Here is a 26,582-nt window from a genome sequence, read left to right on the forward strand (position 1 = left end):
GTCGCAACAGTACAATTTTAAATAACAAAACACAAGGGATTCATTCCACAGGGAAGCAAGTTATTTCTTTTATGTTTTAATGACAAAATTATTACGGCAAAATTTATAGAAAAAAATACAGCCGCCATTGTCATCAACACAGCTGTTGCTATAGCAACATGGCACACACACATGGATGTGTCTCCGCCATTATTAAGCTTCACTCCATGTATAAGCGATATACCGTCCGTCTTTTTTTATACGTCCATGACTTAAATGATAATTAAAACAAAAAAAAATGTTGTGTGGTTTTATGAAACCACGGTAAAAGTGGTATCGTACGATTTGACCGTCACGCGACATGCGCTACACAGACCAAAAAGTTAGAGACGATGTAATAAAAGTTTCACTTTAATAAAATATTACACATAAAAATAATCACAGATCGCATGATTTTCATAACTTATAAGAAACGATGGATGACTCAGTACATTGTGAGGGGACGTTGATTCAAGCACGCTACACATCCGGTAGTTGTCTTTTTATCATTAAAATCATTGTATGAAAAATATGAACAATAATACCAATTGGTTTTTAATTTAAACATTAAAATGATTTTTATATTTAGTAAATGAAGCATTGAATAAAGCGCGTCACACACGGTGAAGATACTATAATATTTTATCTTAAGATACTGTTATATTTTATATTACAGTATCTTAACGCTTCCGGTATCAGCGTTCGGACCATCATTTTTCTTTTTGTCATTGCGTACCACCCACCCCTGTAGAACCGCCATCCTGTTACAAATGACGCGAAATTTTGTGGGTCATTTGTAACAGGATGGCGGTTCTACAGGAGTCTTAGTACGCAATGACAAAAAGAAAAATGATGGTCCGAACGCTGATACCGGATGCGTTAAGATACTGTAATATAAAATATAACAGTATCTTAAGATAAAATCTTCACCGTGTGTGACGCGCTTTATGATATGCATACAGGAGGTATGTACATAACATTATAAAATTCATAGAACGATTTCTACGGACTAAGGATTACTTCACTTTTGAAATATTATAAAAATTAATAAAAACACCAAGCACAGAATAAAATAAAAAAATAATTTACTTGAAAATTGAAATAGAAAAACGGAAACAGACTCTAGGAAACTATTTTCCGGTTTGTGTTGCCATTACAATTAATCTCATCATAACAATTAAAATTGTTAATGATATTTTTATTTATTTGAAAGTGAATTAGTAAAAATGAAGATACTATTTTGACACAACATAAAAAGGAAAATCAATTTATTTCGTTAAGAAAATATATGTATGAAAATACAAGAAATTTCTGAACGATGTTATATAGTATTGTTATGTTGGTGGACCTGTGTTGTTGGTAGTACCGTGGCCAATGTTGCAATTTCATAAAAACTACATAGTTTTAGGCAAATTGAAATATTATTTTACGAGATATTAATATTAGTATAAATATTTTAATAGTAAATTATGTTTTAAGTTGCTGCAATAAAAATATTTTACCCAAAACATCCCTATCATTTCAATTTTTATACTTTCTAATTCATTTGAATCAACAATAAGAAATATTTTTTGGTGAAATATTATATTGACTATTGTAAAATTGTATAAAATTAAAAATATTATTTTATTCGTACATGTTATGCCTTTATTTAACGTGTTTTTAACATCATTAAAATTACCAGTTTTTATTTCTGGTAAATAAAATTTGGGTGTGGGGTAATGTTGGAATGAGTTCACTCTTGGCAACATTTTAAAAAGAAAGTGAAGTGAAAGAAATGAATTTACGAGAATAGGTCGCAAGTCGCATAGATTTTTGGTTGATTTCCTTTTCACTTTGCTTTAGTATTCTCAAAAAGATCTAATAAACTAACGTTAATTTGTGTTCCCGCTTCCTATTTGATTCAACGTATCAGACACAGTTCAGCCGAAAACAGGATAAGTACGAGAGTGGACAGCATCTTATTGATTTTCTTTCCATGCATATGCTTTCAACCAACGCGAACCGAACTCAATATCGCGGCCGATAATTGTATGATCTTGCTCGAACATTGTTAAATTCCGACTTAAGTTATCGAACTAGTGTATTTTCTCCGTTTTTGGTGTAAACAATTTACGTAAAGATGATGGCCAATGCGATGGACACGGTAAACTCCAATCAGCCCACTCAAAATGGTAGTAAGTTACAGCCATGCCATAATGAGTCTAAGACGAATCTGATAGTAAATTACTTACCACAGACCATGACTCAAGAGGAGATAAGATCGTTGTTTTCCAGTGTGGGTGAAGTTGAGAGCTGCAAGTTAATTAGAGACAAAGTGACCGTGTTCCCGGACCACATTCTCAACGGGCAGAGCTTAGGTTACGCTTTCGTCAATTACCATAAAGCAGAAGACGCCGAGAAAGCAGTGAATACCCTGAATGGTCTCCGCTTACAGAATAAGATTATCAAAGTATCTTACGCCCGTCCTAGCTCAGATGCCATTAAAGGCGCCAATTTATATGTGTCTGGTCTTCCGAAGCACATGACCCAGCAGGAATTAGAGAAATTGTTCAGTCCGTACGGTACTATTATCAGCTCGCGTATTCTTCACGAAAATGTGAACGTTGGACACCTCATGCAAGGAGGCATGGAGGATCAGGGTCTACAGGGACCCTCGAGAGGAGTGGCGTTCATCAGATATGACCAGAGATGTGAAGCAGAGGCGGCAATACGTGAGCTCAATGGAACTGTGCCCCCAGGGGGTACAGGGCCTATGACTGTGAAGTGTGCTAATAACCCTAGCAATCAGAATAAGGCTTTAGCTCCTTTGGCGGCGTACCTGGCTCCAGCATCAGCGCGTCGGTTCATCGGTCCTGCGGGTAAGGCTCTACTAGCTATTAACAAAGGTCTTCAAAGATATTCACCACTTGCAGATCCTCTTATACAAGGTAATGCGCTTGGTGGTTCCGGCTGGTGTATTTTCGTCTACAACATTGGCGCTGACACAGAAGAAAGCATTCTTTGGCAGCTGTTTGGCCCGTTTGGCGCAGTACAAAGCGTTAAGATCATCAGAGACCCAGCGACCAACAAATGCAAAGGTTACGGTTTTGTCACAATGACAAACTACGATGAGGCGGTTGTCGCCATCCAATCGCTGAATGGGTACTCGCTGAACGGTCAAGTATTGCAGGTCAGCTTCAAAACGAACAAGAGTAAATCTTAAGTGTTTTCAAAACCTAGTCAATAAATTGTAGCTAATGCAAAAATGTTGATCATAACTGTCATGGTTTGTCGTCAGATATTCAATTACTTTAGTATTTATGTAGAAAAACAAATCATGACATGACAGTTCACCAGTGTTCATGAAGAAGTACAAACCACTTTGATGCTATCACCATTATATTGTATGACAATTATTTCTGAAAGACATTGCATTGTATGCCCTTTCATGATCATACCCCTATCCTATATTGCTATTGTGAATTCATTTTCTATTACAATATTTTCACATTTTTAAGTGTAAATCCAGTATTTGACATGACTAAGATCACCTACATCATCTCTCAAATGAACCATGAAGAGATCAACCTATTTACATTTAAAATAAGGCTTATATTTACCAAGATGTTAAAACGCAAACGTAAGCAATATATTTTCTATTTTTACAAATCTTATTGACAGTGCAATATTAAATTTTTACTATAAGTAATACAGAAAAAAGCTATATTGTATGAAAAATGTGCAATTATACATTTATTTATATTTCAAATGCCGCAATATATATTTAAACAAAATTAATGATATAGTATCTAAATTACGATAAATACATCCCACTACCAAAGATGACAGAATGCTAGATAAAATTTACTTATATTATACTAGCAAAGAATCTTCCATGAAAATTTTTATAACAGTAGGAATTGTCCGTTTATAAGTAACTAAAGTAATAAATTAATTATAATTGATATAATTAAAAGTATTTATAATCTTGAGCTTGACTCATGCACAAAATCATTAGATAAAGGACTAATAAAAATCGTTTATTTGTATAAAGCATAGTACCTAGTAATATTTTTGCTGTTTCATTTCTGTTATAAAATTAAAAATCTCAATTGACAACATTAATTTGATGAATCTTGACTAAATTATGAATTTTTGAGACCATGACAATCTTATAAGAAAAATTTGATCAACATTTTATTGGATAAAATTTTGTATTGACTCATTGATTAATAATAATTAATTCTATAACACGTTTGTGTAAATTGTGGACGTTTCTAACGGTAATTTTGAATCTAAAATATTGTTGCAAACAACAAAACTGATTAGCAATACATAATTATAACTAATATAAATTTTTTATTGAGTATGACCCGAGCTGCGAGCCCAGCTTATTGCGTATGCAAAATTATCCATATGATATTGTCTCTCTTATTAATTTATATAATCACTATTTATTATTACATTTAAGTAATGTATAATTAATAATTTATTCTAGTTGATAGATGTATTATCATAGATTTCTTTTCGTAATATATCTAGAGGTGTAAGTTTGAAATTAGTTCTTATAAATTTACTCAGCAATTTGATGTTATAAATTTGTGACTATGTAATCCAGAATATTCATGTCTGTAGTTTCTTACACTTTGTAGTAAAATTATAGATAAATGTGAACGCATATCATATTATAAATGATTTGTGCTCATAAACCATGTATTTCAATTTGAGACCCTTATTTTATAAAAATATACATTCTGAATGTCTCCAAGTAACTGCCAGGGTTCAATGTCTGGTTTATTGGCACAGGATTGAGGAAAGCTGTCGGAATATCTCATAATAATAACGAATGGGGCTCGAAAATGCATTTGGAACAGTATGTTTTAAGTTTATGTTACTGATAAGGATAAAACTTTCATAAGGTTTAATAATTATTATTTATTTAAAGTACTTAACTACACGAAACTAGTCAGTTATTTTTGCGCAACGTTAAATTTAAGTACCTACTTATAACTTAAGTGTTTAATTAAAAGAATTACTGTGTTCTGTAATTTAAACTTTGCTTAGTATTTGAGTTTAAATTATGTTGGTGTGGTGTTTGTTTAACATTAGTTTAATTTATAAAACACAGCAGGCAGTAACGAATGGTGTGTATAAACTAGTCACAGGTAAACATGTACCTTTGAATTATTGTAATCTGTGAAACTGTTTTGAATTTTTTGGGTTAATTCAGTAAATATACTTTCATTTCGCCGCTCGAGAATGTCGTCTCACTGTCAAGTAACACTTACGAGTAACTCGAGCCAGCAGCTTTATAGTTGAAAATCAGTGTATCAGTTCTATTGAAGTGCGGTGCGATATTAATGTCGCATCGTACGATGTAAATATCATATAATTTCTAACCCTCTACATAGAAAAGAAGTCATTACTACGATGACGGGCCGGTCTCAAACCCTTGCGTTCAATACGATCGATAAATGTAAGCTTTTCAACGCATAATATGTATCGTCGACAACCAAAAAAATTCACGACAGATTAGTGAATAGTTTAGTTTGTGTTGTGTTGTCCATTTGAAAGATTACACGTGCTTACTATTCGGTACAAATTGTACACCAGACATGGTAGGGTTAACCCAGAAGGACAAAGGTATAATATGCCTAGCATGTGCTGGTTGCATGCTCTTCTGAGGGTTACCTCTTAAATAAACGCCTATTTAAGACTGTTACTGAGGCTATATAAGACGAAGAATTTAATTGCAATAAGATCTGATGACGGGCTTTATATTTTTACTCGCTAACGAGCAAGTCTTTGATTCTGTAATCGTGTGAAATAAAAAGCAAATGATGTAATACCAAAATGAAACCCACCTAATAAAGTAATTTAAATAGTAATATTATTTGCTAAAGCCTCGAAAAGACACCAATATCCTGTAATAACAAGATCCGAGACTCGCTCGTTCATACCACGACGAATGTAGCGAAAGCTGCTATGTGACGGTCGATGACTTTTACCAATATACACAGTACACCTGTCCAAATTATATTTTAATTCTGATTTAATATTACGTGCTATATGTGTTTAGTGTTGATATTTTTAAGTGTTTATTTATTCTAACTATATTTCACAAATATTTAATTTCATTTCCGGGCAGGTATGGGTATTGTAAGGTTTTGGCCTAGGATAGATAGAATAAGTAACAGTACAAATCGTCGGTAATGCGTTGGTTTTAATTGGCTTACTTAATTATTGAAATGTCAACGAATGTAATCTGATGTAGGAAATATTGATATAGACATTAAATATTGACATTAGCAATAATGTATTTAAATACTCTTTTATTTATATCCTTAGCCCTTTGGTTTTATACCTACACGATATACTAAAAAGTTGATACACGAGCTATACGATAAGCTAGGTGAGTGACCTTAGACCTTTCCCTTTTGCGATGAATTGATGTCTTATATGTATGAAATATGAATACATTTTACCCGGCGACGTTGTAAACGGACTTATGACTGGTGATTATGGGAATTTAAGAATTAACAGTTCAAACAGCCTTTACTTTAAACTCTACTCTCTAGCAGCATACAATTTTGCAAATACTTACTTAGTTAATAGTTACATAGGGACATTTTATGGATGGTACCATTAAATACTTTTATGAAATAATATATTTTGTTAATTATCTATCTCTGTAAAATATACTCAGTCACGCTAGCGAAATCGAAGTACCTACATATGAAAATATAGAAATGATATCGACCAATTTTCACACCTTTATCATAATGCATAAAGCTCAAGAATTCGGTAACTGTTGAACCGGATGTGAAACTTCATTTAAATTGTAATGGCAATCGTATTTTATCTAGTTTCGATTTTTGCATACTAACGTCGTATAATAATTATTGTATAATCTATCCGCTATCGATTCAGAAACGCAGATACACCACGTAGCTTGCATTTGAAAATATCGAAAAGCATACAAAAAGGGCAATAACACATGATATTCGGCGGCCCAATTTTATTAAAGGAAGATTGACGAGGGGTGAAGTCACCCCATGGGTTCAATGAACTTGCTACATTGCTATAACAACGGGGAGGAACAGATCAATGTGCCAGATTTGTTGTCTCATCTCCGAGTTGAGTTCGGACTAGACCCGAATTTGCGCGCTAAAATATTGCCAGACAACATTTTATTTAACTGTTTAATTTATATTTGGTTGGTTTATTTTTAGCTTTGAATTAATTATTATTCATGCATTTCACATTTATTTTTATAACACAAATGTGAATAGAATGGATAGAAATTCACGGTAGGTACATTTAATAATATCTTTGGATTTTTTTAGTGCAATTTTAGTTTTAACTAAGTAATTAAGTAAGTAAGAATTATAGCTACTAGTCAACAAACATTTCTATTTAATTTGTCAATACCATTATTCTGTTCAATATTCCTTAAAATCAATGTTTTCGTATCCTGTATTTTATGATCTTGCAAACGTTTTTTTAGGTGCGTGAATACAATGTCTTTCGTCCCTTAGACTGCATTGCATGTAACCACCCCTTAAATGTATAATGAAGTCCACCCTAACAATACCTTGTGTAATTAAAAAAAATAACAATATCGTAGTAGGTGGGTGAACCAGTTGGGCAAAAAGGGGTATGGGATAGAAACATGTATGCAAAATATGACAATATTTTATGTAGAGCAACAGCTGTTGAATTAAAATGTTAATTTTGATTTCGTTTGTTGCGACAAATTAGACCACGCGGTCAATGTAACTACTTTGACCGGTAATCAAATGTTTCAATTATGGAAAAAAAGAACTGGAATACACTGAATACAATATTTGTATTAAGCATCTGGCTTCAATAGTGTTGTAATTTGTAGCTATGATTGATTTATTATTTTTTAAGCATTCCATTCGAAGGTTGCAACTACGATTATTACGATCTAGATCCTACATCTCCCATCTATGAAATTCGAATTAATAATAAATCAATTGAACAATCGAATATTTATTAGTCCATGGTTTTAGTACTTAGTACCTAGTTTATTTTAAAGGTACAAGTTTCTCGTAAATTAAGTTTTGTAACAGCGCTTCCATTTTGAAATAATTCCAATAATTTAGCACCTCCTAGGTACATTATAAAATGCAATATTTTCTGAGGAAGATTTTCTAAACCATCGCTTCTAAACATTTGTTTAAATTTTTTTGAATGCAATATTCGGTACCTATTTGGTTTTAGGAAATAAATAAGAAACTTATTCGTCTAAAAGGATCAAGTCTTTAAAATAATTTTTGTAATTCCATTAATAATTAAATTTAAATTATATTTTTTATAGCAGTTTAAGATTTGAGTCTTAAAAATTAAAATTCTTTTGAACGCAACAAAAATGCTAAATTTGACTGACACATGTCAAATGTCATTGTCATTCGTCAAAATAGAAACACTGTCCAACTCGAAACCCATTGCGATATTTTATCAATTGAACATTTTGTTAAGTATTTTTAAACAGAGGTAAATTGCGATTTATTTTCTCGTTTGTGTAATCGTTAATGGTTTAGCCTTTTTTTCATCGAATGCTATGCATATTTGATAATAATTGAACAAGTGCTACAATGGAGTCATTATCAAAACAAGAGTTGATATCAACAATTACAAAACAAGCTGACCAAATAAAGCGTTACGAGGCCCGTTTAAGAGGTAAATGTGATATAATATTCTTAATTTATTGATTACTTTAATAATCTAGTATCTTGAGTTATAGAAACTAGAAATGTGCAATAAATCTGATATTGCAACAATAATCGAGGTCATTTTGTTGCATTCTTGTTAATATATTATGTACTTAACTTGATTACGACAACTTAATCTCATTGCTGAAAGTAAAACCAATTTTAATTCTCGAATATTTATGTTCTTCATATAATATCTTCTAAATAAGTTTTAGAAATTTAAAAATGAAATAAATGTTTCCAGATGTTGTCGCAGCATATAAGGGATTAGCAAAGGAGAAGGAGGCTTTAGAAACAAGCTTAAAAGCATTGAACAAAACTGAGAATGATGAAGGTAAATTAAATAGTTTTTTTGATTTAGGAAACAAACTAGCATTTGTTTTTTTATTAACTTAACTACTTAAGAAGTAAGATAGCACTTTCTTTCCTCACCTAAATACAAAACAGTTTATATGAAAAGCACATGAAAATTTGTTTAAAGTTTGTATAAACAGAAAAACTACAGAGATGTAAGTGATGCATACATACAATAAATTAAATAAAAAAAAAACCACATGAATTCTTCAAAGAGGTAAGCAGTATTTTTAACTATCAATGTATAATATTGTCCTGTTTCAAGTTTCAGCAACAGATGATTCAGTTGCGGCTCTCACCCTGTCACTATCAACACTCTCAGCGGAGAAGTCTAGAATGGAAGAAGCTTTTCAGGCAGACAAGAAAGTCACTAGAGAGAAGGTAACATATTAGGCATCGATAACTTAACTTGTATTTAAAAGAGGAAACCTTTGTTTATGTATACATATTAATAATCTCTTCAGATAAAAACTACTAAACTTATTTCAAAAATTCTTTCAACAGCTAACAACTGCATTATTTATACATCAAATAGGCTATGTGTTATTTCGTTTAAATCCCAGGTCAGTCCAACCAGGATGAGAGGTGGCTAATATACTTTTGTTTTCTTATGATTAGAAGATTTTCTAATCTGCATATTTCCTGTGAGCATACATTTTCAATATTATAAAAAAACTAGCTTTCTTCGCCCGTTTTGTCTTAAACCTCATAAATTATATACGTAAACCTTCCTCTTGAATCACTCTATCTATTAAAAAAAAAAACCAAAGTCCATTGCATAGATTTAAAGATTTAAGCATAGGTACATAGGGATATAGGGACAGAGAAAGCGAATAAAATATATATTTTTATTGTCTTATTATACTTGCACTGCACACAAACATAATGCAGTATAAATTAATATTATCTTTTGATTTTTCAGTACGAAAATATGATAGCGTCAATGCGAGAGGAAACCAAAACATTGGTGCAGCAACACATCGCAGAAGTGAATAATTTGAAAGCCAAAATCGCATATGAAATTCAGGAAAGAGAGAAAGAGAGGGCTAATCATTCTGCCATGTTGAAGTGAGTTAAAAGTAATTTTGATAAATAGTTTTAAAATGTAATATTAAGTATGTAAGGTTAGGATTTGATGTGGTTTTTTTTAAACAATTAGCAAATAACTAGGATGTCAATTTATAAAAGTTAGCAAGAAATAAGTGAAAATATTTAAAAAAAATATTTGAAATAATCATTTTATAACTTAGAGAGAGGAGAAAAAAGCATACAATAAGATTTATAATAAGAAAGTAGAGTGACAATATTACTACAGTGACTGTATTTTAGCAATTTTCAATATAATTTTAACATTTTTGATACTTTAAACCTATATTAATTTTGTTTTTCAATTTTTAGAGAACTCCACATGAAAATAAATGATGAGAGGAAATCTAAAGAGAAACTTGAAGATAAAGTGGTGCACTCAAGTGAAGCTCAAGGTAATTCTATTTCATGTTTAAAACTATATAAAATCACAATAAACTTGCTGACTTTACTTTTAGCACATTTATGTATGTTTACCGCAACAAATAAAGAAAAACAAAATATCCTTGTTACCAGCTTCATTGCAATGTGATTTTGTGTACGGATTAACAAATTATTTTGTAGTGTAGTAATAGTGTAGCTGTACGCCCTCATCGCCCGTCTTCTATTCCTCACATATTTTTCTTGTAAAGAACCCTTCATTAAATCTTACTGTTTTATAAATTTGGATACATTACATGTTATAGGTTGCATTTCATTGAGATACACAAATCGATGGATTTATATTGCCTTTATATAACTCAGAATGATTTGGGTTTAAAGAATCATTTATTCTCATTTAAAGACTTAAAGCTAATTAAACATGAGAATAACATAACAAAGTAAATGACGACGCGGTTGGCGCAGTGGTAAAGTAACTGTCTACTGAGCCGACGGTCCCGGGTTCGATCCCCGGTCAGGGCAAATATTTGTGTGATGAACTCAATTATTTGTTCTTGGGTCTGGGTGTTATTATCTATATATGTATTTATTAAATATTATATTTATCGTCGCCTAGTACCCACAACACAAGCCTTAATTGAGCTTACTGTGGGACTAGGTCGATTTGTGTAATAATGTCCTATAATATTTATTTATTTATTTATTATTTATTTATTTATTATTTATAAATAAATAATCTAACATTAATAATTACATTAAATAATCTAACATTTCCCTATAATTATCCGTCTATATCTATTTTCGAACTTTCCAGCATCCCAATCAGAATTAGAAAAGCGTGTTCGTGACCTGAGCAGTAGTTTAGAAGCTTCCCAGCGTCGTCTTCAGCGTGCTGAAGCGAGGACGGTGGAAACACCAGCTCTGCTTGTTCGCTTGCAGCAGAAACTGGCTCTGTTAGAACAGTCGCACTCTGTTGCTATACGCGAGGTAACCCAACTCAACTCAAACTCAAACTCAAGCAGCAGTCTCCCAGCCTCCCAGCGCCGTCAGCAACGTATTGTTCATATTGGTCTTAGTTATTTTTTTTTGAATTTGTCATAATAATGGATTTAAGATACCTGATAATATTATTTTTTTAAAGAATATAAAAATCGAACGATTTTTTTTCTATTCTGTAAAAAGCATTTGAATGCTATAAAAAAATGTTACTATTAAAAGCCACAATGTATGCAATAATAATTTCATAAAGAAGCAATTAATTATTTTTGTGATGCTGTAAAAAGTATTAGTATTTTCATGAAAACTTTTGAACAAATTAATGTTTCAGGAGCAAATAAAAGTGAAACGCGCGGAAGAATCAGCCAGAAAGATCTGCGCAAGGCAAGAAGAAAGAGTGGCATTATTAGAGGGGAAATTGGCAGAATTGTCCCAAACCATCGGAGAATATGATCTGCAGAGACGAAGGGACCAGCAGATTATACAGCAGCTACGAGATTCTGTTAATGGCAGGATTCTGGACAGAATGTCTAGTAGCCGGAGTATTGGTGAGTATGTTTATGGTTTGGTGGGTTCAGGGGCCGTATTATTTATTTACTAGCTTTCCGCCCGCGTTTTCAAAGAAAAAACCCGCATAGTTCCCGTTCCCGTGGGATTTCCGGGATAAAACCTATCCTATGTGTTAATCCAAGTTACCCTCTATATGTGTGCTAAATTTCATTGTAATCGGTTCTGTAGTATTTGCGTGAAAGAGTAACAAACATCCATACATCCATACTTATAAACTTTCGCCTTTATAATAGTAGTAGGATTTATTTATTTATTTTTGGTAATCCAACAGCTTTACATGTAATAAGACCCATTATTTCCCAATTATGACCCATTATTTCCAGACAGTTCACGCCGTGAATCGAACTGACTGACAAATTCATAGTATGATCGCGAATAAGAGGTCATAATACGGCCCCTGGTGATTGTGGTTGTTTCTGCCAGTTTAATTTTACCTAAAGAAAATGCGTATTTTGGATAATTCCAAAGTGCTCATAATGCTCATTCGTTCGACGAATAGAATAAAATAATTGTAGTTTTTCGTCAATATATTTATTAAACGATGCTAATTGATATTTAAAAAAAAAAAATTGTCGCTTAAAAGTGAACTAGGTAGTAAATGAGTATTATTTTCCACTTTAATAATTAATACTACTAGGAGGGCTTAAACTTCCTAGGAGGGCCCTACTACTCCATATTGTGTAAAATTAAGAAACGAAATAAACAATTTTTATTAATACTTTAGAATATTTCTCACATTGCCATGTGTGACCACAGAGAAGTCAAGCATAAGTGTGGTTGTTACTTATTGTTACTATAAAAATTTCTTATATTATCATATTGCAACATGTAGAGGACAAGCAGCACTTCTAAACATGCTTATTCTATGTTTCCTAATATAATTTTATTTATATTTTACTTTTTAATTAATAAGGAAATGTAAAATTTCAGAGGACACGCAAAAAAGCGAAACGGACAACGAAAAGCTAGCAGACACGGAATACCTACAGACCCTAATCGACAAAATTCACATACTAAAAAAGGAATTGATAGCCGAAAACAAGAAACTCGGCAATCCTATAGATATATCAACAATTCTGAATATAGATACATTCGATCATGTGCACTCTAAATGTAAAAAGGACTATGATATATTGAAAAAAGAATTTGATACTTATAAAGAAAGTATGAAGAATAGTCTTGTTAGGGATAGAGAGAGCGAGATAGCAAGTCTGAAGAGCGAGATAGTTGTGCTGAAGGAAAAAGCTGAAACGTTCCAGTTGATGTTGGAACAAGAACAACAGGATAAAGCTGATTCTTTGAAATTGCAGGAAGAGGTATTGATTCTAAATTATTTTATCTATACTAATATTATAAAGAGGAAAGGTTTGTATGTATGTATGTATGGTTTTCACGCATAAACTACTGGACCGATTTTGATGAAATTAGGCACAGATAATCTTTAGACCCTGAGAAAGAACATAGGCTACCTTTTATTGCGAAATATGTACCACGGGTGAAGCCGGGGTGGACCGCTAGTTTGATATATTATTTTTGTAGACTAGGCGAATTCTGTCAAGTTATTAAAATTGTAGCCTTATTCCCATGAAATTATAAGCTAAAAGTCCTGTCAAAATCGGTGCGAAAATGTAGTTTCTTCATGTAAGTACATATAATGATTATGTAACTTCAGTGTAAATTTACTTAATAAAAAGATTTTAACTTTCATAAAATAAAAAATGAATGTTCGCTATGTAGCTGTTAGAATGGGAGTAAATAAAAACGCATCAGATGTTGAGCTAAGCAGTTTATTCAAAAAAACACTAAACATTACATACAAACAATAAATAACTAAAAAAAATATAGTCTATCAATAAATTTTTAAGCTATTGCATAGCTTCTATCGCGGGCCTTGAGCGCGGGGACCGAATCCAGAAATTCCGTAACGAAAAAACCTCACGCTCCCCACTCCGACGGGCGCGGAGGTGTGGCTTGAAGGCATAGCATGCAATAGCTTTACCGCGGCAGTCCCCGAGTGCCACACGTCTTTTTTTATTATAAAATAGACAACATAATATAAAGAAGTACAGGCTTTAGCTTAGAATGTCGCGGAAGAATTCCAACCAATACCCGCGGCCCCATCATTAAGTCGGCTCGACGGTCCACAGTGGGGTTTTAGTCGGTAAGAATCCGACGTAACCCACGGCTCCTTCCCCGGGGGCAGTGGGTATCTTTGGAAGATTTCCCCACTTAAAAAAAAGACGTGTGGCAATGCCGCGGTAAAGCTATTGCATGCTATGCCTTCAAGTCACACCTCCGTGCCCGTCGGAGTGGGGAGCGTGAGATTTTTCGTTACGCAATTTCTGGATTTGGTCCCCGCGCTCAAGGCCCGCTATAGAAGCTATGCAATAGCTTACAAAAGTCTTTAGCTTAGAATACATTTTGTTCTTGTTGTTCAATTGTTGTTTTTATCGGCAACTCTGATATTCCGGCTCTCGTTTATCGGCAAGTCTGTTTGATAGCTGGAAAAAAGAAAAAAGAAGTATTAATTAAAAATATTTTTTTCCAATTACAATACAGTGTTCTGTTACATGAAAGTTGTATGCGCTCGAAAAACATTATCCTTCTTTTACCTATGTCGGATAATTTCGTTATTAGAAATCCATACTATCCATACTAACATTATAAATGCGAAAGTAACTCTGTCTGTCTGTCTGTTACTCAATCACGCCTTAACTACTGAACCAATTTGCATGAAATTTGGTATGGAGATATTTTGATACCCGAGAAAGGACATAGGCTACCTTTTATTGCGATGTACCACGGGCGAAGCCGGGGTGGACCACTAGTAATTAATAAGCGAGATAAATAATAATTTATAGCGACTTTTACCCATAGTGCCACATTGTAAACAATAAACATCTATTTCGTAGCATCTCTCAACTCCCGTATGGTCTAGTGGCTAGGATACCTGGCTTTCACCCAGGAGGCTCGGGTTCGATTCCCGGTACGGGAAATCTTTTTTTATATTTTTTGTATCTATTTCAAAGTTGTTTATGGCGATTTCTTTATGATAATTTGTTTTGTATAGGAATTGAAAAAATAGTAATTTGCAAATTTTAATCTTTAAAAGATTAAGTTTCGAATACTGTATGATCATTGATCATGAACTTACCAATATTTTAAAAGATTTTATTACTTATTTTATTTGTTGTGTCTTAATCTAAGAATACTGTTTCTTTGGGGCCGTTCAAGTATTACGTAAGCACCAAAGGGGGGTGGGGGGGTCTCTATTTTGCTTATTTTGGATGACATGGGGGGTGGGGGGGTCTAGATGATGATTACGTCATCGTTAGTAATTTAAGTTTTTTCGGGGATTCCTGCAAATAATACATATTATGCGTAGGCACTCGCTTTGAGAACTGATTAGGGGAATTACCGCGCATTAGGGAAATTACCGTGCGCTATTCACTTGTCTAATAATTCACTCTCGTGCCGGCCGGCTGCAAGTGCGCATCTATCAGTATTGTTTTGTTTGGATTCTAAACATATTGTAAGCATTGAAAGTTATAATTTGTGTTTATGTTGATGCAATTAGCCAAAGTTTAACGTTTTAATTATTTAAATTTAAATATCTTATTAGAATGTCATATCATATAGACAAATCCAAGTTATACCAAAAACTGTTCCGAAAATATTCTTTATGTTAGTTACATATGTTCTTTATTTCTGATTATATTTTTTTGTCATTTACTCTATGTGTATCAGTTAAACCTAATATTTTCATGAATTTTCCTATTTTAAAAATAATATAAAAAAACATTTATTACTAAAAATGTTTACGTAAGCATAGGGGGAGGGGGTAAGTGCTTTGCTTACTTTTGATGACAAGGGGGGCGGGGGGGTAAAAAATGGTAAGAAATCTGCTCACGTAATACTTGAACGGCCCCTTTATAACTTAAAAATAACCTAAAAAATTAATAGAAGCAGTTAAGTAGGGTTAACAGTAATTCATAGTAAATAACCTTAACCAGACCTTTAGTTTAAAGTCTAAACTAAAGGTCTGGTTAAACAGCCGATTAGGCTACAATAAATCGCAATCTTACATTTTACTATACTCTGTCCATTATATTATTTGCTTTTTGACAGCTTCACACCTATGAAGGATTGTATTGTCTATGTTAAAATGTCATACAAATAATTATTGTACTTCATGGACAGGCCCCGCCCACTTAGTGATGTCTACACAGATAATTCAATGATGGGTCGATAGATTATAATTATCGATAGAAATACTCTGTAAAATGTATCCGATACAGAAAAATTCTTCTATTATGTTATATAATTTAAACATAAAGACAACCAAATTGTAAGATAGAAACCAATAAATAATAAAATATTAGTTTAGTTTAGTTTTAACATAAAATGCATAGATATGTGGTTTTATTATTACATATCTTATTAGTATGTTTACTTTGTAATTATTATTTACGTACCTGATTCGATTTATGATAATATTTTAAATTTATAATTGAAATGGTATCACAATCGATAATCTTTTGTACATCACTTCTGGTATCACCCATCGAGCTGTCAAAAAGCAATTCTTATAGTGGACAGACTATACATACGTATTTTATTCCAGAAACTAAAAAGCGAACAAGAGTACCATAAGGAAACAGTTACCGACTTGCGCAATCGCATACAAACCCTCGAGAAACAAGTACAGACACAACGCGAGAGATATTCCAATCTATTGGAAGAGACGGATAACTTGATACGAGCGAGGAACGACAGGTCGAGGAGGGTTAGCTCAGAGGAGGGCTGGAAGGAGGGACAGGCACTTAGTGTGAGTATTTTTATTTTGTCTACACTAATATTATAAAGAGGAAAACTTTGTTTGTTTGATTGTAATTAATAGGCTCATAAACTACTGGACCGATTTTAAATTCTTTCACCATTCGAAAGCTGCATTATTCACGAGTAATATAGGCTATATATCATCATGCTAAGACCAACAGGAGCGGAGTAATGCGGGTGAAATCGCGCGGCACAGCTAGTTTATAGTATTTATATTTATTTTTTTTTGTTACTGAAGTCCTCCGTAATGACTGAATATGAGAAATAATCATTTTGTGGAACAAGCCGCGTCTTTGGGCAAGTAATTAACGTAATTTGATAGAAGCGAAAATAATGGCCACTTGTATGGCTCAACATTATTTAAAATTGTTGCTTTTCATTAAAATAATTACTCAATTTGTATTCTATTTGCATTATATTAATTACTAGCTGCTCTTCGCGGTATCACCCGCGTGGCTTCGCTCCTGTTGGTCTTAGCTTGATGATATTATATAGCCTTCCTCGATAAATGGGCTATCTAACACCGAAATAATCATTCATTATCAATCAATCATTATATAAACTGTTAATTGTAAGATTTTCAACCGCGAACCATATTATAGAATAGTTGGAAAGCCTTGTTTATTTTAAAACATAATATAACAGTTTTAAAACAATTCTCTTATAAAATACTTTTAATATTATAAATGCGAAAGTAACTCTGTCTGTCTGTCTGTCTGTCTGTTACTCAACCACGCCTAAACTACTGAACCAATTTTCATGAAATTTAGTATGGAGATATTTTGATACCCGAGAAAGGACATAGGCTACTTTTTATCCCGGTAAAATGACGCAGTCCCGGAAATCTCACGGGAACGGGAACTATGCGGGTTTTTCTTTGAATGCGCGTGCGAAGCCGCGGGCGGAAATCTAGTTCTCTTATAAAACAAGTTGAAAAGATTTTTTATTTTATATTTTTTTATTTATATTTGCCAGCAAGACAAAAGCGCACTCCCGCACATGCTGCACTATGCGCACGAGTTGGCGAGAAAAGATCTAGATATTACGCAGCTGAGGAGAGAGAAACATGTTCTAGAAGGACAGTATAGGTGAGGAATTCGGATATTATATAGATTTAATTATTGTTTGTGTGTTTGTTTGTTACTATTTGTCGTTGCTGTATGTTATTTGTAAAGAAAATTTATCGATTTTTGAAGTGAAAACTTCTTTAGCGGCGTTGAGCACTTTTTCTGTAATGGGTATAAAATCTTAAACTCGCGTCAGGACACGTGACCTGATCGAAAAAGCGTAAGACGGATACCATTCCAAAATATCAAACATGCTCAACGTTAATAATCAAGTTTTCACTTCTGCCGGCACTCCCCCAGTGCAACCCGTCTTTTTTTTCTGTAGATTTTTCTTAACCAATAAATAATTTATATTGAGGATTCAAAAGCGATTATAACTTTTCGAATACTCAAAATTTCATAAGATAGATTGATAAAATAGTCATTATAAATCCCTGCTATAGCAAAAAAAAATGTGTTCGTATACTAGTGTACACACGTAAGAAGTGAAACTTTTTTATGACCTTATTTTTCAAAAAATAATTTACTATATTATGCAACTTTACAGAAATACGTCGAATCACGCGTGGTAGGGATAAGAAAAAGATGGCGCGTAACGGAAAAATGTCACGCATAACGAAAAAATGTTACACTAAATTTTTTTCCAACCCCGATAAAGAAATTATTTTCTACCTGTTATGGCTTCTAAGATAGCACCGATTTTGACTCGACTTTCACTAGAAGACGAGAAAAATAAGTTTTTCTGTTAAAATTCTCATTTAATAATTCCAAACTACGTTCGTAAGCTACTTGTTTAAAATATTTTACATATCTTAATTTATTATTATTTTCAGAGAATGTCAACGCGAAGCGACCATAGAGAAGGAACGATTTAAAGAAGTCATTAGAACTTTGAAGGAAGAAATTGACAGGTAATTTTATTGTATTATTCGCCTACTTCGATTTTCGAAATCAAACAAGAAAAATGTTGTGTGGTTTTATGAAACCACGGTAAAAGTGAAACTGTTCGAACGGTTCCGAACACTGCTTTGTGTAGCGCATGTCGCGTGACGGTCGGCTGCCGAGTAGGTATACCTACTCGGCAGCCGCGATACACGCGACATGCGCTACACAGACCAAACAGTTTGAGACGATGTAATAAAAGTTTCACTTTAAAATACTCAATTCAATTATTCAAAGTAAAAACAATTGAAGGTATCAAAAATATTGTAAAATTAAAATATGTATTAGTATGTATTTAAATTTATGTCCAATAGTTTTATTAAATAATTTATTACCAAGTTATTGTCAATATTTATATATGTCTCAGGTAAAAGAAAAAACAATATGCTTATCATTTATTTAATTTCACAGGTTACGACGCATCCAATCACGTGAAGGTGCAAACTTAGAATACCTAAAGAACGTAGTGTTAGCGTATCTAATGTCAACAGATTACGCGGGAAGAAAGCACATGTTAAATGCTATAGCCGCTGTTTTACATTTTACTACTAATGAGAGGAATATGGTGCTGAAGTTGTTGTAAAATATATGTAGAAGGGGGAAAATATTGGGAAAGGATATATGAAGTCGGGAAATTTAGAAGAAAAAAAAAATGTGTGCATGTACTAGTGTACACACGTAAGAAGTGAAACTTCTTTATGACCTTATTTTTCAAAAAATAAAATTATTTTTTGAAAAATAAGGTCATAAAGAAGTAAATACTATATGCAACTTTATAGTTGAATCACGCGTGGTAGGGATAAGAAAAAGATGGCGCGTAACGGAAAAATGTCACGCGTAACGAAAAAATGTTACACTAATTTTTTTTCCAACCCCAAGTTTCACTTCAAAAAAATATATACCGGCCGAATTGATAACCTCCTTATAAATTGGAAATTCAAAGGAATAGTGGAAAAGATAGAATGAGAAGATGGATATGTCTATTAAATATGATGGACAGTTATAAGTAAATATTTAAGACTGATGAAATTTTTAAAGAGACTTTGTTTTTCAACACAGTTTTGAGTTTTCAACCTACTTAAAAAAAGAAGAGTTCGATTCGACTGTATTTTTTACGTAAGAACTTTCGACTCGATAAACGTATTCTGATAATTCTTTTTTTAATTTGAAAGCTGATTTGGTTTAGTTCTGACAATTTGAAGGCGGTTTAAAAAAGAATTATACACAGAGATAAGGAGGTGAAGAAAAAGTTGGGCTTAAAAATATCTACGTAATATGATAAAATTCAAATTGGTAGCTTATTTAAGAGAGAAAAAGAATTATATGAGAAAGCGGTCATTACAGATAAATGTATAAGAGAGAGAAAGTAATGGCGATAATTATATCAAAAAACATGACTCCTGTAAAACTATCTTAGTTAATAATAATTGTGAAAATAAATAATCTATTACTGAGAATTGTGACACATTAGACTTAGAGAGATATTATAAAATTATATATTGGTACAAATAAATAAATTACCTAACATCATAATCCATTTACATTTTTTATTATACGGGTTATTTGTAAAACACCAGCAACATCGCAGGACAAGATAGCTGACATCATAAGTAACAACATTAATTGTTCTACGACTTTTGATAATTTGTTAGATTTTATTTTCAAACAAAAATAAATATTCATTTAATTTTCCATTTGAATATTATAAACTACGCGCATCCCAAAAATTACGTAAACAAGAAGCGAACGAGAGGGGGAAGGGGGCGTCGCGTCGTCCTTTCGTTAATGAATAGAACATAGACTTACAAATGTTAGGAGAGTACAATAAAAGCTTAAAAAAGACGTGTGGCACTCGGGGACTGCCGCGGTAAAGCTATTGCATGCTATGCCTTCAAGCCACACCTCCGTGCCCGTCGGAGTGGGGAGCGTGAGGTTTTTTCGTTACGGAATTTCTCGATTCGGTCCCCGCGCTCAAGGCCCGCGATAGAAGCAATGCAATAGCTTAAAATCATTTAAAAATAATTTATTGCGTTATGCCAATAGTCGTAGAACAAATGTTGTTACTTATGAATTGATGTTAGCAATCTTGTCCTGCGAGGTTGTTGGTGTTTTACAAGTAACCCTGTATACTTAGTATTTATATAACTACTATTTTCATATAGCATTTCGAATAGTATTATAAAATTAAATTTAACGTTCATTTTATTTCTAATGTTTAAGAATTGTGATAAACCGGCTATTGTAACAAAGTATTTAATATGTTGTGACATTCCTTATTGTTTTGTAAGTTATTAATAATTTATAACAATTATTAAAATTATTTGTTTCATTTTTCCTGTGAACAAGACCTTTTTGTTATTAATGTTGTTTTATTTTTATTTACTAAGTACTAGGATTATAAGTATAAATATTAAATACAGTGCGACACAAAAGAGATGAAAATAAATGAGGGCGCCACCGTCGCTCATATAGCAACACTGATACTGCGACGCAAGCGATCTTGATACTATAGAATAAAAATCCAAAAATCTATATAATATAATCTAAAATAAATACCGCGATTTAAACCGTTATAATTGTTTCATTGTAGCAATAGTGTAATTTAAGACAAAAATACATTAGTATTTTAATTGACCTACCTAGGTCAAATTTTACTTAAATGTATTTGGAATTAGTTATTTTATAAAAATCGGTCAAGTGTTTAGACTGCAGAGGCGCACATAGAATCAAACATACAAACAAACAAGCATACATGCAGCTCAAACACATTACCCTCTTTCTGGGTCCGTCGGGTAGAAAAAAACAAGGCGATTTGAAAACCACATATTTTTATTTTTTTTGTAGATAAATTTTGTACATTAATATAATTCATCAAAATCTAAATATTCTACTCCTTCAAAGGACTGATCATCACTCTGTTTCGAAGTACTGGCAAGAGGGTACGGGGCATCTTCAGTATCTGTAAATATGATACAGTAAATATGTTTTTTTTTCTTATGGTTTGATTGATTAATAGATAGATAGCTGTATGAAAACAGTTATCACTATACTATGTAGTAAAATCTAAACTAGGTACTTTATTTGAGGCTGGTTGGATTGGATATAACTTCTTGACTCAAATTGTGCTGGTCGCACTATAAAAACTAGTTTTTGTTTACATACAAATAACCTCAAATTAAATTGCGAAAACGTAATAATCGCCATACATACATACATTAAACACTCGTTACTAATGGAATATTCTATTTTACGTAGTACTGAGCAAAAATAAATGGAATCTCACCGGTATATTCAGCTGTACGTTTGTAAACGTATTCCAAATCAGTCAATAAATTTCCAGCTTGAAATTCGGACAAACACCGAATAAAAACTTTATACACCACATCACGGACACCGCTACGTTTAACCTTTTTCATGATGTCTCCTTTTTTATTTAAATTTCTTGTTCTAAATAACAATTTTATCTCAATAATTCTCCACTTCACGAAAAAAACAACAAATTTTTATTCAACTTGACATCTACATTGCCAATTCAGGGTTGCCAGGTAATGAAAAACGAATTAGTTCCAAAATAATTAATTTCATCTCTTTTATGTCGTACTATAGCTGAATCGATTTTATCAACATTGAAAAGTCTGTTTATAAAACTACTTAAGTCATCATTAATTTGAACGCAAACACCCAGCCCGACCTGAAAGAAAAGATTAGGATTATGTAACTGCAATTTAGCAAAACCATAGACAAATATAACCTAGTTATATTCGTCCATGGCAAAACATAATATTTTTGCAATGACAATAACACACACACACACACACATTTTTATCACGCAATAATAATTCTAAATTTTGATGAAACATGGCTATTAGATACATAATATTACATAACTAGCTTACCGCCCGCGGCTTCGCCCGCTTCTAAAACCTAATAAATTATACACTAAAACCTTCCTCTTGAATCACTCTATCTATTAAAAAAAACCGCATCCAGGGCCGGACCGTGAACTCTTGGGGCCCTGGGCTGAAACTACCCAGGGGCCTTTTTTTTGGAAATGTTCATATTAGTTTCATACTTACTTTCGCAATTTTGTTATTTTAACATAATCAAATTTTATTTTAAATCGTTTCATTAGTTCAGGAGTCTATCGCGGACAAACAAAGTGACACGTATTTTTTTATACATAATATAGAGATAATAAAAATATAATAAAATAATGTTATTTAGGGCTGATTTTTCAATCCTTGGTTAAAACTTATTCGTCGAATAATGTATAAAACTACCATTTTAAAAACGTATTCTAATTGCCCGTATTTGACAGTTTACGTAACATTTTAATATTACATATCGTGTAATACTTTATTGGACGGATAAGTTTTAACCAAGCATTGAAAAATCGGCCCTTAATCTATACTAATATTATAAAGAGGAAAGGTTTGTATGTATGTATGTATGTGTGTATACGTATGGTTTTCACGCATAAACTACTGGACCGATTTTGATGAAATTTGGCACAGATAATCTTTAGACCCTGAGAAAGAACATAGGCTACCTTTTATTCCGAAATATGTACCACGGGCGAATCCAGGGCGGACCGCTAGTTGATTATAAATTAGTAAAAGAATCTGACAGATTATGTATGAGACAGTTATGTTATTTAAATAATTAAATAATAATTTAGCTAAGTAATTTAGAAATCAACCTTTCTGCATTTTTGTGCTGCAAATTCTTTTATTTGGTCATCACATTGCAAGTCTTTTGTTAGATCACAATTTATGGAAAGAAGTGATAAATTATTTAGCCGATCATCGATTGTTGTCCTATATTTATTAAAGTGAAACTTTTATTACATCGTCTCAAACTTTTTGGTCTGTGTAGCGCATGTCGCGTGTATCGCGGCTGGCGAGTAGGTATACCTACTCGGCAGCCGACCGTCACGCGACATGCGCTACACAAAGCAGTGTTCGGAACCGTTCGAACAGTATCACTTTTACCGTGGTTTCATAAAACCATACAACATTTTTTTTCTACATATGACATCTTGGAGAAGGAGCTGCTTCACAGCTAGTGATTTAAAAACATCTTTAAAATGGTGTAGCAGTTAAGGAACACGTCAATAAGTTTATTTTCGTACATGAGCATAAAAATTATGAACGTTCGCCAAGCATGCACGAACACGAACACGAACACGAACACGAACACGAACACGAACGAGAACACGAACACGAACACTAACACTAACACTAACACTAACACTAACACTAACACGAACACGAACACGAACAACGAACAACGAACAACGAACAACGAACAACGAACAACGAACAACGTGAATGTTAATGTTAATGTTAATGTTAATGTTAATGTTAATGTTAATGTTAATGTTAATGTTAATGTTAATGTTAATGTTAATGTTAATGTTAATGTTAATGTTAATGTTAATGTTAATGTTAATGTCAATGTTAATGTTAATGTTAATGTTAATGTTAATGTTAATGTTAATGTTAATGTTAATGTTAATGTTAATGTTAATGTAAATGTTAATGTGAACATACACAAACACGAACACGAACACGAACACGAACACGAACACGAACACGAACACGAACACGAACACGAACACGAACACGAACACGAACACGAACACTAACACTAACACGAACAACGAACAACGAACAACGAACAACGAACAACGAACAACGAACAACGAACAACGAACAACGAACAACGAACAACGAACAACGAACAACGAACAACGAACAACGAACAACGAACAACGAACAACGAACAACGAACAACGAACAACGAACAACGAACAACGAACAACGAACAACGAACAACGAACAACGAACAACGAACAACGAACAACGAACAACGAACAACGAACAACGAACAACGAACAACGAACAACGAACAACGAACAACGAACAACGAACAACGAACAACGAACAACGAACAACGAACAACGAACAACGAACAACGAACAACGAACAACGAACAACGAACAACGAACAACGAACAACGAACAACGAACAACGAACAACGAACAACGAACAACGAACAACGGACAACGGACAACGAACAACGAACAATGTGAATGTGAATGTGAATGTGAATGTGAATGTGAATGTGAACATACACAAACACAAACACGAACACGAACACGATCACGAACACGAACACGAACACGAACAACGAACAACGAACAACGAACAACGAACAACGAACAACGAACAACGAACAACGAACAACGAACAACGAACAACGAACAACGAACAACGAACAACGAACAACGAACAACGAACAACGAACAACGAACAACGAACAACGAACAACGAACAACGAACAACGAACAACGAACAACGAACAACGAACAACGAACAACGAACAACGAACAACGAACAACGAACAATGTGAATGTGAATGTGAATGTGAATGTGAATGTGAATGTGAACATACACAAACACAAACACGAACACGAACACGAACACGAACACGAACACGAACACGAACAACGAACATCGAACAACGAACAACGAACAACGAACAACGAACAACGAACAACGAACAACGAACAACGAACAACGAACAACGAACAACGAACAACGAACAACGAACAACGAACAACGAACAACGAACAACGAACAACGAACAACGAACAACGAACAACGAACAACGAACAACGAACAACGAACAACGAACAACGAACAACGAACAACGAACAACGAACAACGAAAAACGAACAACGAACAACGAACAACGAACAACGAACAACGAACAACGAACAATGTGAATGTGAATGTGAATGTGAATGTGAATGTGAATGTGAATGTGAATGTGAATGTGAGTGTGAATGTGAATTATATGTAATGATTGATCATTTCACGAAATGGTCGCATTTCATGATGTGGCTTACATAGTTTGACCAAATCGTTGAATCGTCAACGTTTCACGATTTTGTCATCCACATTTGGCCAGATCGTATAAAATATAGGGAGTCCATAAAATATTAAAAGAATATTTAATAATATTATTCAGAATATTTTAAAAACTGGTTTATTGTCTTTCAAGTTAGTGCCGCGGCGGCAGCCGGCAAGTGCCAGAAGCGAATCGTTTCTGTTATAGGAAATAGTTAGGTTAGGTTAGGTTAGGTTAGACTTTGTTAAAACAACGCACTAGACGAGCGAGCAAAGCAAGCGTGCCGCGGCAGCGGCCGGCGAGTGCCAGAAGCGAATCGCTTTTTAGAAAAGAAACAATTACAATAATATACTGGGATATATAAATATAATTATAGGATTTTAGACGCATTTTTTTTAATATAAGATATCCGCAGTTTCCATAGTACTCGAACCTCTTCGTCGTATGACTTTCTTCATATTTTAATTAAACGAACGAGCAAACGAATTATGAAGTTGTTAACTGCGTATAATAAAATTTTCGCCAGCGGCCGCCATCTCCACACATAAACACAGCGCTTGCAGCGCCTCTACCTACTTTACGATATGATCAAATAATTTTGATCACTTCGTGAAAAAACCGCGCGTTTAGTTGCCCATATCGAGAAACGATTTCTTATCATTGATCTGCTCAAACCACATCATGTTGTGGCCAA

General features: G+C 33.2%; 1 protein-coding gene, 1 non-coding gene and 1 pseudogene across 2 annotated transcripts; all 3 read left to right on the forward strand.

Annotated features, from left to right (window-relative positions):
* Positions 1-1,775: 1,775 nt before the first annotated feature.
* Positions 1,776-6,325, forward strand: LOC149908730 (ELAV-like protein 1 pseudogene; annotated as a pseudogene).
* Positions 6,326-8,452: 2,127 nt separating this feature from the next.
* On the forward strand, positions 8,453-19,689 carry GCC88 (GRIP and coiled-coil domain containing 88 kDa). Its single transcript, XM_090120315.1, has 12 exons — positions 8,453-8,706; positions 8,983-9,072; positions 9,358-9,473; positions 10,015-10,160; positions 10,491-10,573; positions 11,374-11,546; positions 11,887-12,103; positions 13,056-13,441; positions 16,750-16,953; positions 17,940-18,052; positions 18,865-18,942; positions 19,385-19,689. The coding sequence occupies exons 1-12, from the start codon at positions 8,622-8,624 to the stop codon at positions 19,554-19,556; spliced, it is 1,863 nt and encodes a 620-aa protein (XP_089976441.1). The 5' UTR covers positions 8,453-8,621; the 3' UTR covers positions 19,557-19,689.
* Positions 15,049-15,120, forward strand: TRNAE-UUC (transfer RNA glutamic acid (anticodon UUC)). Its single transcript has one exon. It is a non-coding gene; the product is annotated as a tRNA-Glu (tRNA).
* Positions 19,690-26,582: the final 6,893 nt, after the last annotated feature.

Source organism: Colias eurytheme, chromosome 4 (assembly GCF_061535395.1).
Source record: "Colias eurytheme isolate Ceu_HAF_F1 chromosome 4, ilColEury1 Martin Lab GWU primary, whole genome shotgun sequence".
Lineage (NCBI taxonomy): Eukaryota > Metazoa > Arthropoda > Insecta > Lepidoptera > Pieridae > Colias > Colias eurytheme.

Excerpts from the sequence above, each read along its gene's own strand:
- GCC88 (XM_090120315.1), top strand. The coding sequence starts at position 8,622 with ATGGAGTCATTATCAAAACAAGAGTTGATATCAACAATTACAAAACAA. Across the intron at positions 9,474-10,014 it reads AGAAAGTCACTAGAGAGAAG|TACGAAAATATGATAGCGTC; the intron begins GTAACATATTAG and ends TTGATTTTTCAG. Across the intron at positions 11,547-11,886 it reads ACTCTGTTGCTATACGCGAG|GAGCAAATAAAAGTGAAACG; the intron begins GTAACCCAACTC and ends TTAATGTTTCAG.